Source organism: Alosa pseudoharengus, unplaced genomic scaffold (assembly GCF_046254945.1).
Source record: "Alosa pseudoharengus isolate Yale_2024_CS ecotype anadromous, Long Island Sound unplaced genomic scaffold, YU_APseudo_1.1 YU_APseudo_1.1_scf_6, whole genome shotgun sequence".
Lineage (NCBI taxonomy): Eukaryota > Metazoa > Chordata > Actinopteri > Clupeiformes > Clupeidae > Alosa > Alosa pseudoharengus.
The window spans coordinates 23,646,620-23,666,074 of NW_027468848.1; the positions used below are offsets into that span (position 1 = coordinate 23,646,620).

Sequence of the window (19,455 nt, forward strand, 5' to 3'; positions counted from 1 at the left end):
ATACATACATAGCCCTTTCTAACTACATCTGTACTGATTGATCTTTGGGTACAACACACACACACACACATCCTTTTTTAAAAACTCTTCCTGTTTCTTTCTTAGGTCCCACTCCATTTCCCTACAACCCCCTCACCATGACAATGCGTTTGCCCATGGGTCCGGGCCCCGCCCCTTCCCCCACTCAGACCAATCAGAGCGGCCAAGGGGCCGGCCAAGGCCGCGCCTGGGAGGAGGAACCCAAGCCCTTGCTGTGCTCTCAATACGAGACGCTGTCCGACAGCGAGTGAGGGACCCACACACACACACACACACACACACACACACACACACACACACACACACACACACACACACACACACTTCTCCATTGATAACAAGAACAACATTCTAGACTCTTGAGAAATCCATTGCATCGGTCCTCATTTTAGACACACACACACACACACACACACACACACACACACACACACACGCGCGTACGGACTCTGCTGCTGCCGCCGCTGCATTACTCTCACTGACCAAAACACTCAGATCAAGCTCAGACTCCTAACGCACAGGAAGAACCGGGCCCAAGATGGAACCACACACACTCAGAAAGCACACACACACACGGAAACATACAGTTGGCCCACCCGACCCCAATCTCCATTATATATACCTCACACTCCCTGCTGTGGCCCCCACTGATGCAAAAGCAGTGAGTGGTTACGTGTGTGTACTTGTGTTTTATGTTTATTTTTTGTTCCACTGCTGCGTAGGTGTGAGTGTGTCTGTCTGTGTATGTGTGTGTGTGAATATGTATAAAGATGTCTGTTTAGTGGGTTTTCTTTTCTTTTCTGCACAACCACATTAACCGTGTGCATTCTACCCAGGACTAGTCTTTACAAGAATCACTTTTTCAGAACTCCTTTAGAAATGTTCGTCTCTTTCGTGTGTGTCTGGTTTATTTCTCTGGCCTTATTCATGCAGACACTCAGAACCACACACACACACACACACACACACACACACACACACACACACACACACACACACACACACACACAGCGTCTCCAGGCATTGCCTTGCCCAGCACAGGGCTCTGTGCTCTCTTGGCTCTCCAAATTCAAAGCCAACCACATACATACATACATACATACATACATACAGACATACAGACATACAGACATACAGACATACATACATACAGATAGAGGCACCTTGTAACTCCTCACATACTGTATGACTGAAGGACTCAAGGCTCAGTATTGGAATCAAGAGACTCACTAACTAGCTTAACAGACTCACCTCTCGCAACAAAGTGCAGCCCTCATACAGTCCTGATTAAAGATGGCTGATAGGAACCCCCCAATCCACAATTATTCATTCTCCAGTTCCAAAATGGCCAAAAGGACCCGCTCAGTTTCCAGAGTCATTCGCTCCCAATGCCCCCCAGTGTCCCCAGCTTCTCATAGCCTCATACACTAGTGAACTGGAAACCGTGTGCTAGGCTCTGACAAGGTGAACTCCCCGGAGAGCTCTGCAGCCATCAGAATGCATCCAAAACCAGAGACTCGTCTGAGCATTTTCACTCAGTTTCTTTTTTTCTTCTTTTTCCCCCCTTTTTTGTGGACAGTCCTGTGTTAAGTGAGCTGCAGTTAATTTTCTTTTTGACGGTGATTTTTATTCTGTTATTACTTTCTGCTCATTACTTTTTGGGATTGTGTCAAATAATATATATGATGTCTGTTCATGCATTTTGTTTTTGCAATGATGTGTTCAAGTGGGAGGGTCATATAATTTTGGTTTACAGGGTACACATATGTCCACGTCACATGTCCGTGTCACATGTTCAAATGTTTTTTTTTTTCCTCCTGTCTTTCCATTGTCATTTTTTTTTTCTTCTAATTTTTTTTTTTTTCCGTCCCCATTGCAAGTGCACCTTGCCGACCCCAGACATGGACTCCCTGTCCACACACAAGACGTGTTTGGCGTCACAATACCTGATTTGGCTGACTCACTTTCACGGGGGATGTATCTTGTTTTATGACTGTTGATTTTCTCTCTCTGTCTCCCTCATGCTTATTTTGATGACATTTATTTACTTTTTTTTTTTGTATTGTATCTGCGTCGAGCACTTAGCTTCTGGCCTCGCTCTCTGGGTCCACTCTGTCCAGAGAGGGACCTCACACAGCCATGACACTTTACTGTGGAGGAAGAGCAAAAAACAGTTTCTGTTTGAATATATCAAACCCCACCCCAAAACGCCACCCTGCCTGCTGATTGACCCATGTGGACGCGTTGTTATTGTTGTTGTTGTTGACGCGTCGATTGTTTAGATGTTCCCGTGGATAAACGACAATCACAGTGAGGGGGAAGGGATGAGGTGAGTAGAGCTTGAAGCTCTCTCGCAAGTTCTCCCTGCCCTCACTCGGGGGGGGGGGGGGGAAGTATGCACGTCGGTTGACTGATATTCGAACGCGCGACCTCACGGAACAAAAACACGACAACAGAGATGTGACGAGTGCTGCCTGAAGGCTTGAGCGACCTCTGAACTTTGAACTCCCCACCCTCTAGTAAAACAGGAAATCTGGCCTCCCTGTGTGGCATGTCCACCCGACCCCGTCCCAAACCCCACCCTATGCCCTGTACAGCCCTACTCCTCCATGTCAAGTGGCATTTCCAGTACAGTAGTTACACATACGCACGATTTAAGGCTTGAACTACGTGGAGACTACTTGTCATGTCCTCTGTGTTAAGTGTATGCCTACGGTACCCTCATGGTACCTTTGTTTCTGGTTGTCCTCTGCTCTGCGCTCAGTTTCCTCAGTTTGAGACGGCAAGGATCTTAGTTAAAGCCTTGCAGCGAAAACAATGGAAATTGACTGAATACATAAAAGGTGCTGATCTCCCTTTTTTTAGCTGTTTATATCCTCTCTGTTGGCAGTAATGGCAGTAATTTTAGTACTTTAAGATCAACGTGGCATGACATTTTTTAAGATCAGCAATAGACACATTCACTAGCCTGTGTCTCATGATGGTGATTTAATCTCAGAATTATTCTGAAAGTAGACTCATCGTATTTCCTTCAGCCTGGGTTTTCCACCATTGTACTCTTGGGAGAACAAGAAGACCTCAGGGAAGGTTCAACTTTGCGTACCCATTTTATAGTCCCTGAATAGGGGGACACATTTTTAAACCATTTTCAAAAATGTTTTTGCACTCAGATTTTTTCTATTCGTTCTGTCTGGTGGTAATAATCGATGGTTAATGAACGTGATCAAAATGTACTTTTTGAGAAAACATTTAAAGTGCTGTAGCTCTTCGTTTTAAATCAGAGTGCTTGGCAATTTCGCCCTAAATTCAAAAGGAAGTTATAGAGTGAGTTTGACAGCACCTTTTATATACAGCACATGCACACACTCCTCCATACTGGCAGTCACAGCTGCGTCGCTCCCACACCTGTACAGGCCAGTGGATTTCCCAAAACACTTATATTTGCTCACCATTCACCTAAAAGGTGTGTGGGGGGAGCACAAAGCCACACTCGTAGTTCCACATATCGAGACGTTTTCGTCCTTCCTCTGGTACCCATGACTATTTCATTGCTCTGGTCGAATGTGGCCTCTGTTTTTGGATGATTGACAGATGCTAATCGCCATCAAGGGCTGTTGATCCAGGTGAATGGCTAAAGGCCTGCGCCTCGGGCTTCTGTCACACCAAGGGTAGGTTTAGGGGCAGGGGAGGGGGACATGAGGTGGCCACGGTTCAGAGCATCTATTTTCTACTACCACGTTTGCGCATGTGTGTTTCATTCATCCGTTTTTGCATATTTTTGTTTTTTTTGCTTTATTGTTTTCATTTTTTTTATGACAACCCAGTGTAAAATAGACAGGATTTGTACATAGACATTAAGAGATGTACATATTTATGTGGCTTGCTGCAAGGTTGGTATTCACAGACAAAAAAAAAGAAAGAAAAAAAAAATACTGTTCTCACTGTTTTTTTTCCCTCCAGTTTAAAACATGGCCCACCAGCAAGCTTTTGTGGATAGCAGTGTAAAAAAAACTCTTAAAACAAATTAAAAGTGAAAAAATAAGTAAGACACTGCCTTAATGTTGAAATAAAAAGCTTATTGCCATTCACATGATCTTGGTCTGGGTTTTTGTTATTGCTTTGGTCTATAAATATGACTTACTTGGGTAAATTAAATAAACATGTTATATAAAATGTAGCTTAAAGATATATAAACAATGTGCCCAAAATTCCTGTTATATTAACTTTGTTGCTGCTTACAGTCAGGACCAGTGACAGATTTTTAATGCTTTGTAAGGATTTACACCCCATGTGGGTACAGTAGTTTTAGAGGCCGTGCAAAGGCAAGGGTGCAACCATACATACACCACTAGAGGGCGCTCTATCCACAGTAATCACCAGTCTTGTGGCTTTTACAGTGTGACCATGCGATGCTCAATACACTCTTTCTGAGGCAGTGTGTATCTGTCCTGAAGAGACATTTCAACTGAAATGGTCTACTGAGAGACTAGCACATTGTAGGTAAGTGTGTGTGTGTGTGTGTGTATATATATATATATATATATATATATATATATATATATAATGGTTTGGGCAACTTCATACGGAGCCGCTGAAGCACCATGGTGGGAAATCATTTGTAGACCCCTTTTTGCGTTCTCTCGAAATAGTTTTGCATTCCCTCGCAATATTTTTGACTGCGACGAAAAGCAAAAGTTAATGCAAAAAAACTTGTGATGGAATGCAAAACTTGCGTGGAAACACAAAACGTATGGGCTCTAAAAATACATTCCCTGCTCTAAAAAGATAATTCCCACCATGGTCCTTTGGGGGCTTCGTAACTTCATGCCTATGAATGTGTGTCTGAATTTACACGGACACATAAAAATGTGCCTCCTGCATCCAGAATTCGGGCCCATCCCACATGTCTCTGGACTGATCATACAGAGGGCAGTGGCTTAGCTGAGAATCGTTCTAACCTGTTCTATTCACGTCATACTACCACTAGTATATGGAGTATGCCAAAATAACATTGGTTTCCTCACGCTTATTTCCACAATTACGTGAGGTTATGTTATGTGTTGAACATTACAGTGAGCACTGAAGACAGTTCAGTGTGGAGAACGTGTTAAAGGTTCAAGTCCTCCTGTTTCTAACATTTATGGATGCCTGATTGCATTTGTATGCAGTATGCAGGACCATGCTGTGGTGGTACTAATGGAGGTAAGGACCGAAGGCATGCTGCCCAGCCTACATGGCACCAGAGTTTTGTGATCTGCTAGGTCTGATTCTCTAGGAATTCCCACAGGTCTTGTGCTACCTGTCATCGTAATTTGTGTAATTATAATATACACATACACACATATATGTATGCATATATATATATATATATATATATATATACATACACACACACGTCTACACATACATACAAACATGCACATATAGCTCTGGAAAAACTTAGCTCAGCAACCCTATATATATATATATACTGATTCATATTGATAAAGCAATCTGATGCATATTACATGTACATTTACAACACTAGAGCTTGTAAATTGAATGATTTAAAAATAACAGACAAGTTTGGCAATGTTTGGGTTTGGGAATTTTTCAATTTTTTATTTTATTTAAGATATACATTTTTCCTCTTTAAATTATTTACTCATCTGCTTTCCAAAACAAAAAGGAGACCACCAACATGGGAAATTATACAAAAATATAAAGAGAATTATGAAGTGCCGCATTTCCACATATACAACAACAAAAGTATTTTACAAACAAATCCTCAAAACATTAAGAGACAGGAACAGTAACTGTTGGAGTACTCTTTCATGAAATTCCCTAAATTAAAATAATCTCTAGTCTTTTTTCACATCCACCACATCATCTGACAGACTTCACACAGACCCTCGTCACTTTCCTAAAACCTTCACAATGTTCTATTATCACTGGTCTTGAACAAGGCCTTCACAGAATTCGGCTACTGGACTTGCGTCAGTAACTGAAACCTTGATTTGCCCTCATCTCCACGACCACAATGGCCCTATTTCTTTGTGGGCCAGTAGACATTTCTGTTAATGATCAACTCTGCTTCCTGTTACCACCAGACAGTGAGTTTATTCTACAAAATTCACACACTTCCAGGTTTTCATCTCACACTAACAGATGGGTAAGAAACGCTTTTTCACCCCCAAATGGAGCCCCCAGTGTGCCATGTTCTTCTCAACATGCATTTCAACACAGCCTAAACACAAAACCTATGTGCATCTATAGTAAGGGGTAATGAATTAAATCTGATGGATCAGACCCTTGATCAGACTACCACACACTCTTCGGACCCTGAAATGGATCTACCTGATCCTTGCCAAGTCAGGACCAAATCCTTTCCCAACTCAGCTGCTGTCTGAAGCCGAGTCTCAATAGCTTTTTTTTCATTGGTATCATCTATCAGTCAATCTACAGCAACATCCCAACAATGCTGCAATGGAATGGAGTGCCTCCTTTAAATGCTTCCCCCAGATGGCCTTCTTTAACCGTGCTATATCCAGAGATCTAATACAGCTAGCTCACAAGTGGCCTGGTAAAGCTAGCCGCCACAAGCTAACAACTCTTTCCACCTATAATATCCCATCTTATTACTTTCCTTTCAGCTCTTAAAGCTCAGTCCAGTCTCTTCATTTTCCATTCTCTTCCCTTTTGTATTTCAGCTAAACCTTGCTCTGTATTTTCCTAAGCAAGAACCATTGCATTTTCACCAAGAAATGGAAAAACAAACCTTTACACTTAGATAAGAAAGATTTTCATAAATGAGGTAAGAAATCTGAATTGCATAGTTCAATATTTACCAAATTGAGCATTTACCATTCAACAACACAAGACAGACAACAACAAAAAAGGAGCTAAAAGTCTTGAGGATCAGGTTCCCAACACAAATGTACAACAAGGTACTTAATCCTCCATTAGAAAGGGGAAAACTCATATGTAAATGAAAGGAAACTCTTATTTTAGGCATATTATAATACACTTTCTGCATCAGGGGAATTAAAGGACTGACATATGAAGTGAAGAGATAGGAGGAGCTTCTATAATGGTCATCATTACCCAGAAAATGAAAAACTACTAAATTAATAAATCCAAATGCAGGACTATATCACAACTCAGTCAAAAGGAACAAATTTAGAGGTTACAGCATGTTCTATATACATCAAACTCTTTCTTCCATTACACACATTCTTCCATTACATGCTCATTTAAAATTTTCCAAGAAAAATCGTCAAACTGCATATTAAGGACGTACTCACACCAGGCACAATTCACTTGTACCGTGCCAGAGTACGGTTCTCTCCCGTTCTTGGTCCGCACTTACACTGCATAATATCAAACTGTACCCAGGCACGGTTGAGTTGCTGTGCTCTAGAATCTTTGCATATCAACCGTACCATGCCCGAGTCCACCTCCTCAAGTGGACCCGGGCACTAGAGATGCGCGGATGGGCTATTATTTCAGCCGTAACCGCATAGCAAAACTTATCATCCATCCGCCATCCATCCGCACCAACGTTTTTTGACCAATTTTCAAAACCGTACCCTCCCGCCATCCGCTGGTTGTTTTAATGTATATGGGTGATGCGTTTGATTGGTTCAACCGCCACCCGCCCGAATTTAATTAAAATATTATATTTCTTAACGTCATCCGCCCGATCCGCGGTTTAACCGCGGAGTCCGCGGCTGTAACAGCGAACCGCGCATCTCTACCGGGCACGGATAAGCATACCGTGCCCGGGTACGGTACGGAGCGATCACACTGGTCAAACAAACCGGACTTTGGGGATCAAACGTACTCGGGCACGGTACGGATGGCATAGTGTGAGTACGCCCTAAGAGAGATTATTATTCACATGGGGATGCTGTTGTTTTGAAATCTGACCCTGTCCTAATCGTATGTAAAGAATCTTACTGATAAGATGTGTGAGTTGGAACTGGACCAAACACCTGCATTCCCAGCAGAAGACCTGCAGTAGCACCATGACAGAGCCACAACACTGAGGGCCTACATAAAATGTCTTGTTCTTGTGGATACCAAAACTTCCCAGAGCTTGACAGTCTGTCTTACTGTCAAATCTTTGGTCCAACCTTTCAAGTGCTCACGACAGGCCTGGCATCCTGCTTGGACACCAGCAAAGCCAGCAAGCAAAAGGGAACAAAACTGTACATATAAACACCAATGAGTGCAATCAGGCTGTTAGACAGCTGTGGCTAACATAATTGGCTTTCCAAGAGAGTATTAAGTTATGGGAGTACGCAAAATAACGTAGGATGCATTTCAGAATGTACTATTCTTCTTATAACATCTGTCTGCAAGATTCCAGCCACAGCTATGTTGGCTGAGGATGTATTTGACATGGTGCCCTAGGGAGTACTTCAGCACTGTGAGGGATTTTTAAGGCAGTTATATAAGACAAGTAAATACGCGGGAAAAACCTATTGAAAAAAAAGATTAGCAACACTGTAACCTCCGCTAATCTATGTACTACCAGGCAGACACAACACCCAGGCAGACAAATAAAGTGTTCTGTCTCAGACGTCTCCCTTCTGGTGCCGGTCCGCCTGTCCCTCTTATTTGCCCCATCGCACACACCCTTTCTGTCCATTTAGATCCCTTATCTTCACAAGAAGAGTTAAGTTTAGTCCCCCAGCACCCCCCACCCCAATCTTCTGGCCTCCCTTCACACGAGGCTCATCAAGAGTTCATAAGGTGGGTGCGACTGCCACTGGTGATTCCTGGCTTGGTGTTTATTGGTTTGTTAGCCCTCCTCCGCGTCGTTCCATCGCTCCTGCTGCGCCGACTCCTCTCCGCTCCACAGTCTCCTCAGAGGTCCTCTGTGTAGATGATGCAGGGGCTGAGGTCCTCGCTGGACTCCAGGCGCACTGTGGAGGAGAACCAGCGGCGGCCGGCCCCCGAGCCCGAGGGCTGGTGGCTGAGCGTGGTGCGGTAGGTGCTGCGGGCGTGCTTGGGGTAGACGATGGCCGTGCTCTGGAAGCGCAGTGGCCGGTGGCGCGGCTGCAGGTAAACCTCGGCCTTGTAGTGGCGCCAGGTGCAGTCGGGAGACGCCACCACCACCGTCTCGCGAAAGTTGGTGGGCACGGGAACAGGCGCACAGTAGAGTTGCTCACGGTAGTGGCGGTCCGACGCATACCTCACGGAAGAATGGAACCTAAGTAGAACACAGGGATGAATGAGAGGGCAGCTGGGGATGACCAGAAGAAGAAGAATTGTGATGTGTACTTTTAAGGTAGGACAATATTCCATGTCAAGCTGGAAGTACTAATTTGTCCTGCCTGCCTGCCACATGATTGATATTTTTATACTTATCTCATCCCTCTGAATGGTCTCAGACAGTTGACCCAGATGGGCCAATTTTAAAAAGTGAATTGTTTGAGACAACCCTGTTCGTTAAGACTACCACCTGAAAGTGCTAATCTAGGCAAACCTTGAAATGAAGGCAATGGGTGAAATCATCTGGATTGGTTAAAATATTACGTTCTAACCCAACCTGCAATAATGCACCTTTGCTTTTCATACAGATTCTCCTTTACAATTCAACTTTTTTTCAAAATCCTATCCAAGCCATAAAATCAGGAGGTCGATCCTGGATGTCATGACCTGTACAGAAACGATGGCCAAGAACTCTAGTGTGAGTGTGGGGGTGGAAAAAATACCAGACAAAGCAGAGGAGAGAGATGAGAAGGTCAGAGGGGTCAGACTCACTTCACTTCCTGCTCAGGTTTGGGGTTGACCTCGATGCTTTCTCCGTAGACCACAGGCTGCATGCGCGTCTTGAGCTCTGTGCCCTGCGAGTTCAGCAGCAGGTAGGGAAGCTGTGAAGAGAGAGGAGAGGATAGTGGTGAGGACATGCAAGGCCATGACGATTGGCCACCAGAGATGTTTGGAATACGTTCTGGAGTATTTTATTTCATGCTACTAAACATCATTTAAAGAGATTCAAAGAGTTAGAAAGTGTGTGTTTGTCTAGGTCTGTGTCTGTCAATGTGTCTGGAATTACAAGAACATTGCTCCTGTGAAACAAGATAAATGAGTATAAACATTAAACAACAAGTAAATTAAGACGGTGAATGAGGAAATATTTCAGCTTATTTCTCAATAATAATATCACCACATCCCATCCCTTAGACAAATAAACCTGTATTCGTTTGACTCATACACTCTTCTTTCATTACATTATTGATATAGTAGCTTTACCCCTACAATAAGTATTGAAATATTTTACTTTTCATTATCGGTCTTTTTCATCATCAGTAATGATATCAACAACAAGCCTGAGAACTTCAAAAAGTCTCGGTGTTGGCCAAAGTCAACCTTGAAACAAAAAGAGAACCCTTTAAGTGAGCCAAGTCGCTGAGAATCTACCGTGACTGAGAATGCAGCTATCCAAACAGTAAGCCTTTAAAGGGGGGTACTGACAGATACGTAGACACAAACACCGATCCCTGGGAGATAACAGACAGGTTCTGAGTGAAAGCTGCCTATAGAGGAGACCATGGTCTAGAAGGAATCCATTTCTCTGTCCCAGTCCCAGCTACTTCCAATCTGGCTGGTGAAAGCACTTAGACTATGTCTGTCTGTGTGAGTGTTGTGTGTGTATAGATTTATGTATGAGAAAGAGTGTGTGTGTGTATACACGTGTTTGTCTGTGTGTGGGCACTGCCTGTCTGAATTGACTGTGTGGATATCCACATGATATCCATCTGTTTTGTCTATCTGTCTGTCTGTCTGTAAGCTATGTGGGTTGTTCTATCTGTTTGGGTGTCTGTCTTTATGTCCGTCTGTGTGTGTGGGTGTCCACTTGTTTGTCTGCCTATTTCATAGAGCGAGTGTACATGTGTGTATGTGTGTGTGTATGTGTGTGTGTGTGTGGTAGGTCTGGGCATTTTCAAGACTCCACCTGGTGCAGCTATTAGTGCTCATACCAAAACCAGCCTCTGAGACCACGTGCAGGCTCACTGCTCTACTCCCCTGGTGCACACTAGCAACTTACACCGCGTCCTAAATGCATGTGATGTGAACAAGCATTTGCGACAAAATCAGTTTAATTTCAATTTGAATTTCCTAACTGGCACAGACACAGTGCTGTGCTGTGCGATGGGGCACGGCATTTTGAGCAGAACTTTTGTTGGACGCCATTTATATTTACTTTCTGTCGCTCACATTGTTTTTGAATGAGAAATATGATGCAAAAGAATGCCATATCTATCAGATTCAGCGTAGACAGAGATAATTCAAGACCCTCGCATGCAGTGAGGACAAGCTGTCAGACAGTATTCAGTGTAGGCCTACCAAACTTTCCCAACTACACACTACCTCACTCAGTAGCATACAATAGCACTACAGTTCCCTATGCAATTATTTATCCCACTGACACGCTAGTCCTATTACAAGTTTGCTGACAGCCATATTGAGCTGGAAAAAAGTCTGCATACGTCTCAGCTTCCCCATCTTTGACCCCTCACGCCGTCTCATTCTCTCTTTTCGATGAGCTGATCCAGGATAGGCAGACACACACATGAGGACACCTGGTTCTCGCATCCAAGCCCTGTGTGTGTGTTTATTTATTGTGCCTGTCCTCTGGAAAGCCAGAGTAGCAGCTTTGGCGGGAGGCTGTTGATGCTCAGTCATAATTCTATTTAATGGTGACGTGCTCAAAGAACAGAGGAAGAGAAGGAGGGAGAGATAGAGAGACAGAGAGAAAGAGAGAGAGCCCTGCTACCAGACCAGAACATCTACTGGAACAGGACAAGTTCCCATCTATCTGAGTCTCTTCCCTCTCTCGCCACAGGGGTCGAGCTCAGTTCACCTCAGGATTTGGAAGCGTGTGATGAAGTGGAATGAGGAGTGTGGGAGGAGAAGTGAAAGGAGGAAGGGAGGGAAGGGGGATGGATATTCTTAGAATTCTGCTGTTTCACCTGGAGCCCTGAACACAGTCCTGATTACAGTGCTGTTACGGTCCTCACAAAGTTCTGGCCCTCACAACATTCTGGTCCTCACAAGGTTTTGGTCCTCACATAGCTTAAGGTCCTGTTATGGACTTTGTGTCATGGAGTTCTTTGCCTCCGCCTCGTCCATTAATTCCATAAATCGGGTCAACTCGGTGACCGTTACCCCTTACACAAACAACCATCGCCTGGTGGATGTGCTATGCATTTATCCATACATTGTGTTAGTACTTCAGTAAATGGAGTGTCCTATTATGCACATAATAAAAACTTAATCTGCATTTTCTATAAAGTTTTATCTTTTTAATATTCTAACCACAGGATTGGGCTTTGCATTGTTTGAATCTTTTTTTGTGCTGCAGCTTTCCCCAGCTTTGGAAGTGTTTGGGTGGAGGGCGACAGATGCAGCTGGCGTGAGTGTGAGAGTGTGTGTGAAGAAACCTAGTGTGTGTGGCACGGGCCTGACACAGTAGACAAAGCTCTGTGGCGTTCTACTGGGCAAGAGATGGTTACATATTCCAGCATGTGGAAGCACTTAAGGAATGCCAGTAATTCAGTGACTCGGCTTTGTTGGATACAGCTGTTCCAGGCCCACGGGCGAAAAATACCAGCCTGTCCGACCCATCTGCGAATCAGTGGGGGAGACAGTGGGATTCCGCCGGAGACTGGTCCAATTCTAGAGTCAGTCGGGGAGGAGAGGTAGCCAAAAATATTCTCTTTCATTTCGTCTTCCTGTCCTCAGTTAGGGTGTGTGTGCGCGACTGCGCGTGCGTGCGTGCGTGTGTGTCTGTGTGTGTCCATATGTGTGACAAGTCAGGGTTTGAGGACGTGCTTGTGTGCCACTGTAGGCCAAGGGCATGGCCAACTGTGTGTTGCAGACATATGCAACCACAGTGTAATGACAAACCCACACACATATACACTGTTCTAGTTTCTACCACAGAGTATAGGCACCCCTGTTTATTCCATAAAGAAGTCAAATCTCTCTCTACTATCAAAGGAAGTGTGTATGACCACATGGAAACAGGACTCACGTGAGTTCCATTTTCACATTTATATCTCTGGTATGTGCCTTGTATCAGTTCAATCAACAGATCCTGTTTGATGAGGTTGGACCAACAGGCCACCAGTGTGGAAAAGGAAGGACAGAACACAGCTGTCACTTTGTGGGTAGGTTTTCTTATTCTTTCTCTCTCCCTCTCTCTCTCTCTCTCTCTCTGTGAGTGTGTGTGTATCTGCTGTGGGTAGCTGTGTTTGCCCAGCTGCAATACAATAATGGGGTTGTAAGTTAAAAGTACAGCGGCAAATATGAGTCTGTGTGTGTGTGTGTTCGTGTGCGTGTGTGCGTGCATGTGTGTGTGTGTGTGTGTGTGTGTGTGTGTGTGTGTCATGTGTGTGTGCATGTGTGTGCGTGCATGTGTGTGTAGTACAGCTGCTTTGCCATGGGAGTCTCCTTTATAGCCCCTGTAATAATCTAGCCAGACAGAGTACTACTGGCACAAAATATGACTCGGTTTATAAAAGGCCCACAGACACACACAGAGCTTATTCCTGTTCCATTTCAAGGGTTAGTTGTCCTCATCGTGAAACGCCAAAGATGTGGGTGTGTGTATCTGTGGTATCTGACCTCACCATGGTGTGTTTGAGTTGTTTGTTAGTCCTCTTCTGTGCCCCTGTGACTTTAACTGATATTCAGGGCCAGTGGCTGCAGCAGCCTAATAAATCATCTTAACCAGAGAAGCATGCCACCGTTTGTTGGAGTGGGTGTATGTTTAAGCGTCAGGTGAATAAGTGACCAGAGTAGTTCCTCTCTCTCTCTCTCTCCCTCTCTCTCGCACCCACTTTCTTCAGTGACCACTCCTGTGTTTACCCTTTTGTAATATCAGCCTTAAGCCCCGGCGCGGGAACACATGCTTTCAGTCGCACACAGCGAAAAGGGCACCGCGTACACAAGTCCTCTGAGTCCCCTGAACCCACCCACCGCACACCCTCACCCACAGTCTACTGTCCATCTGAGCCCTCAATGCTCGGGCCACTTTGCGTGTGCTGCAGCTAGATCTAACCCTGCTAGGTTAAATCAGCCAGCTGAGGTCATGACTCTCTTATGCAACCATATGGCCTCCGTGTGAGTCCTGGTCGCCTCCCCAGAATAGAGCGTGGAGATTGTTCTTAGATGGCGTACGAAAACAACACAAAAATAGCCCCCCAGAGTGCAAAGGGAGAGCTTTGTGCAAGCTCACGCACGTCTGACTGCCAACTAACCCTCACACACAGACACAAACACACACACACAAACAGACACACACATGCACAAACACGAACATAATAGTAGCTGGACTCCTGTATGCAAAGTGACCTGGCTTCGTTAGCCTGTTATTTTGGGTGTCCATATTTCCCGTAAGAGATATGAAAACAGACCATTTTACGCCAGCTGGAGGCTAAACCGAAACGTGGGCTCTGACCACCATCAAACGGCGGTGCAGTGTCTGTGATTGTTTTAAAGTACAGGGTGTGTTAGCAATAAAATGCGCTCTGAGGCACATCCATGGTATTCCTTTCCCGCTCAGCAATGGCTTTGGGGTGTCTATTATCAGTCTTTTGAAGACAAGGCCCTTCTCTGATAACGAATGCAGTCTAAAGTGCTCAGGTGATGAAAGCGGAGGGGACCCACCCAAGCCATCTTTCTCCTGCAGGCTGGACTGCATTGTGCAGCCAATCATCCTGTCAATCACTGCATGTTCCGTGATGAGGGTTACCACCATGCCTGACTTTGCTCATGAAAGAAGAAAACAAAATGTTTCCTTCTTACAAACTGTTTGTAACGGTTTGTCAGAATTGGGTTTTTTTAGATTCATAGTTTGAACATGATAAGCAAGACTCAAAGGGCTGTGTCAAGGAGTGAGTCAAACACAACCAGAGACAACCAGAGAGCAGTCAAGCATATCTCTCCAGCAGTACAGCAAATCCACACAGGTTAGCACAAATGTGTGCAACTGCCTGGCTGTATGTACTGTAGGTGTGTAGGCAGTCATCCATGAACAAGTAAGAGCTTGTTTGTCAGTGTCTGTCTCGGCTGGCTGTGTCAGGGCTAATCATTTCAAACTGGAGTGCAAACCCTCTGGTTTACTTTTCAAAAAGCTCGGTATCACTCTGTGGGATCTATGTTTGGCACTGGGGCAGGAGGAAAGTGCAAAACACACACACATACACAAACACACACTCACGCACACGCACACACACACACGACACACACACACACATACACACACACCCACACACACATACACACACCCACACACACCCCCTCCCACGCACACACACACACACACTGAGCTGGGTAATAACTTGAACGGATGAAAAATCTTGTTGTTGACATGAGCAATGAGACACGCAGTTAAGTAGTGTCCTCGTGAACAGTGCAAATATATTTTGGTTTAATATCCGCATATTCAGCTTCTCGTGCTGGGAAGTGAAGTTCCCTGGTTTTAATGGGCTGTGCCCTGAAAGTCTTTGCACAACCGAGTGTGCCAGTAACTAGCAGGTGTGGTGCAGTTAGCTTAATGTGATATGTAACCTTTAGAGGGAGAAATCAGAGCTTGGCTGTGTATCTCAGGCATGTCCTACTGTATTATAAAGCGCTGAGAGTGTGTGTGTGTGCATGTGTGTATGTATGTGTGTGTGCGTGTGTGTGTGTGTGTGTGAGTGTGAGTGTGAGTGTGAGTGTGAGTGTGAGTGTGAGTGTGAGTGTGTGTGTGTGTATGTTTGTGTGTGTGTGTGTGTGTGTGTGTGCGTGGATTCTCTGTGTCTCTCTGACAAACACAAATACAGAGCGAGAGAGGAAGAAAGACTATGGCTCACGTGACTGAGGAGAATGAGGCACAGAGAGATTGGTTACATTGGAAGCCACTGTCTTTAGGCTCGCCAAACACCCAAACTCGCAAATCAGAAGGTCAAACTGTTTGCGCCACTCATTGCAACTCCCAAGGGTATCTGTTCTTTGCCATTAGCATGCTGCTATCGCTACATCCAGACTGCAGGCTAGGCTCTTGGGATAAAGCTTTTTGGACAAGTTTCCTTTGATACTCCCATACTTCTAGAGTAGTTTTTTGCAATAACAGTAATGCATCCACTCTGATCAAAGCAAATCCTACTCTAAAACCATTATTGCATTAGTAGCGTGTTATGACAAATCCTCACACAAAATAAGCAGATTACAGTATAATTATGTACTTGTAGAGTTGAAACTTCAAACATTTAAACCGGACGGCTCACTGCTAATATGGCAAGCTACAACTTTTTATCTCAACTTTTATCCATGTCTTGAAAGGATAAATTACATGTTTGATGTGACTGGATTTCCATACAGGAAGACTTAACTGTGATTTAGATTTTTATGTCTTTTGTAGGGCACTTTTTTTACTTTTTGTCACATCCATAACGCCAGTGAAATGCCTTGGCATTTGTATGATGTGAATGATAACATTAACTTTTTGTGCATTTTTTCTCATGTACATTCTACAGCCAAAATTAGCAAATGCTCAAATTTCATGTAATCATTCACATCATACCATAGCATCACATTTTATTGGCGTTATGGATGTTACAAAAAAACATAATTTTCCATGGAATTGCCATGTACCATGCATTCAAAAAATATTTATAAAGAATATTAAAGGAACCAATATTTTGAGTTTAAAATCAGAGATGATCTACCCTGGCCTTTCGGGGGTCTTTCATGCTCAACTGGAGCCTAGCTGTCAGCAAATATTATGTTTACACACTTATGTTTACACACAATAGCCAGTACAGCAGTTGTAGAAAGTCAAGAAACTTTATGCTGAGAGTGTGTGGTACTGTGTCCCTTCAGTTATGAGTAAAGATCAGGCACTTCCTCACCTCATCATGGTGAAGATGTTGTGTACACTGACAACAGCAACAGCAACTTAATCCTAAAAACACCTGCATTCCCCATACCCAGTTTGTGCCCCGTAACCAACAGTTTTCTCACCTAAAGGTGTGCATATAGATGTTTAACAAAAGCCTTTTAACTCTTCCCAGCATTTTCAACCCTCAATGTTGTCCCCTACCATATCATTCCTACTATTCAACATTTTTTTTTCTGGGGCTGCCCAGTACAGAAAACATTTTATCCTAAATGACTGAATCAATGGCAAATTATGGAGACCATAAGCTTCTTTGAAGGATATGGCAAACTGCTCTTCATTTAAACACAGCTGTATTCCAATGCAATTCTTCTCTTTAGCACTCGCTGAGGGGGACTACAACAACTGGGAATGGTTGGGGATATGCATGTCAAAGTACCAATTTGTGTTGGTTTACTCATATGTTAATCATTACTGAGACTGTTAATACGTAGCCTACACTCGTGAATCTGTGTGCTTTTTGACACGGCATGAACTTTCAAAGACTCTGGACTTTATTCAATGTTGGCTACTGGAGTGCAAATGCACATAGAGCTCTATTGCTACAACTGTTTGTATGTGTTCTGTCTAACCCCCAAATCTGAATCTTTATGGAGAATGTTTGAACCTTGTCACCTGTGTTGGCCATGGGCATGTAATGGATATGCTATATGTGAATACAGGGCAGCTGTGCATGTCCCAAGATACTACCTTGACAGCGGCCATCCAAAATGAATGGAAATATTATCCAGTAATACAAACGCAATAACCTATTATGCCCCAAATCAACAATTATTCACACACAGAAAAAAATTAACTGATTGCTTTCTACTTCGTGGAGACTTTGTCAAGTAGGCCTAGGGGTCAGAACAGAATTCCCAAGATTGTGTCCAGATGTGTAGCATTGCTTTACAGTTAAGACTATCTTGCCTACTTCAGCATTGCAGAGGTGGTAGAGCCTATACGGGATCTTTTAAAAATGAACCATTTGCTGGTGATCAGTGCTTGGCTGGTCTTAAACATGACTATCTTTCAGCCAGTAACCCATTACCACAGATCCATTATAGGCCTGCTTTGTATAGTCTGCAATATATAAACGTTTCTAATTAGGCTACGTTTGAAGGTTAATTGTTGACATTTAATTGCTTAAAGCAAAGCGCATTTGTGTGGTTCGCTTGGCCTATTGATAATGAGTTTGTAGGCTACATGTGCAAAACTGAACGATATTTCACTCACCAACTTTCCCTCTCGGCTCTCTTTTCTATAGAACCCATGGTGTTGCTCCACGGGCGTCGTACAGCTCCCCGACCGTGACTCGAGAAGCCCGGGGGAAAGCGAGTAGAAGGGCGGGCTCGGGCTTGGGGGTAGTCCTGAATCCGGACTGTCGAGCAGCCCTTCTCGATTCTTGCCTTTTAGACTATCATCCATAGCTTGTAAATGTAAGTGCCCCACCATTTCTGGAAGAGCTGACAGCAAAAAAAAGCAAAGCGAATTCACTCCCGACCAAGTGTGTGAGAAAGTCTGAATAGACAAAAGGAACGTTTCCAAGTTTTTTGACAGACGTTGTCAGAAAATGCCTAAATATCCCATTTCACGCCAGAGATGACTCCGATATGTAAGGCCAACCTGTAGAAGAAAGAAGTCATGACAGTAGTTAGTAAATGTCTTATATTTGGTACAATGCTGTACCCATTCAGTGTATACATTTCTTCATGATTATGTTGTATTCCATAGGTTTGGCTACTTCTCCTTAAAAGCTATATTTTGTACAACACAAGACGCACGACGAATAAAGTAGTCTACAATATAAGTTAAAGGTTGCCTATACCTTTGCGTTGAAGATCACGTCGATTCAAATGTTGAAATAACGTTCTCACGATGGTGGTATTTTCAGATCATATTGAATGAAACCTCACTGCAAACATTTTCTCTCAGTAAAACAACTAAAAGCACACGCATAAACAACCCAAATAGTTTAGCCTACTTAAATAGGCTGCAATGTCCCGAAACAGTCCTCAATTAAACCTCGACAGAGAATAAGATGTGGAAATAATTTGGCTATCAATGCAAACTCGGCTGTTGCTTTCAGTTCTCACTCGCTCTTTTTCTTTTCCTCACTCGTTCTCTGTGTGGTGTGTCTGCCTGGCACTGTGCTTCCAGCGATATAAACGGAGTCTGCCTTCGCTGAAATGACCAGAGCGAGCGCTTTGGGGCCCCTCTTAACAGGACTGCCTGCTTTTTTGCAGCTGGAGCCAATCCAGTCCCGTTGATGGACCTGGAACACTTCCAGCCTTAGCCGGTAGGGCGAGCACTTCCGCTCTTGCTTTCTTCTAAGGGAATTTATTTCATGAAAAATGTCACTTCACTTACACGATGATTGCAGTTTGACTATCTCGCTAAATCTGTCCGAGTTTAAAGTAATAGAACTCGCGGGTACAGTTATTGTCAAACTGGCATTTTAAAAATGTATGGCCAGTGACATCTGTTATAAATCATTTATT

General features: G+C 43.8%; 2 protein-coding genes across 2 annotated transcripts in view; one reads left to right on the forward strand and one right to left on the reverse strand.

Annotated features, from left to right (window-relative positions):
- Positions 1–4,127, forward strand: part of ncor2 (nuclear receptor corepressor 2) — a gene marked incomplete in the record, with an annotated part of 110,346 nt that extends 106,219 nt beyond the window's left edge. The window contains 1 exon segment of the mRNA XM_076270286.1: positions 106–4,127. Coding sequence (XP_076126401.1) covers positions 106–290 — 185 coding nt within the window.
- A 1,492-nt stretch (positions 4,128–5,619) lies between these two features.
- rflna (refilin A) lies at positions 5,620–19,143 on the reverse strand. The gene is made up of 4 exons (XM_076270268.1): positions 18,783–19,143; positions 18,191–18,580; positions 9,790–9,899; positions 5,620–9,235 (listed from the first exon to the last, which is right to left on the reverse strand). Exons 2-4 carry the CDS (start codon positions 18,407–18,409, stop codon positions 8,890–8,892), a joined length of 675 nt encoding a protein of 224 aa, XP_076126383.1. The 5' UTR covers positions 18,410–18,580; positions 18,783–19,143; the 3' UTR covers positions 5,620–8,889.
- Positions 19,144–19,455: the final 312 nt, after the last annotated feature.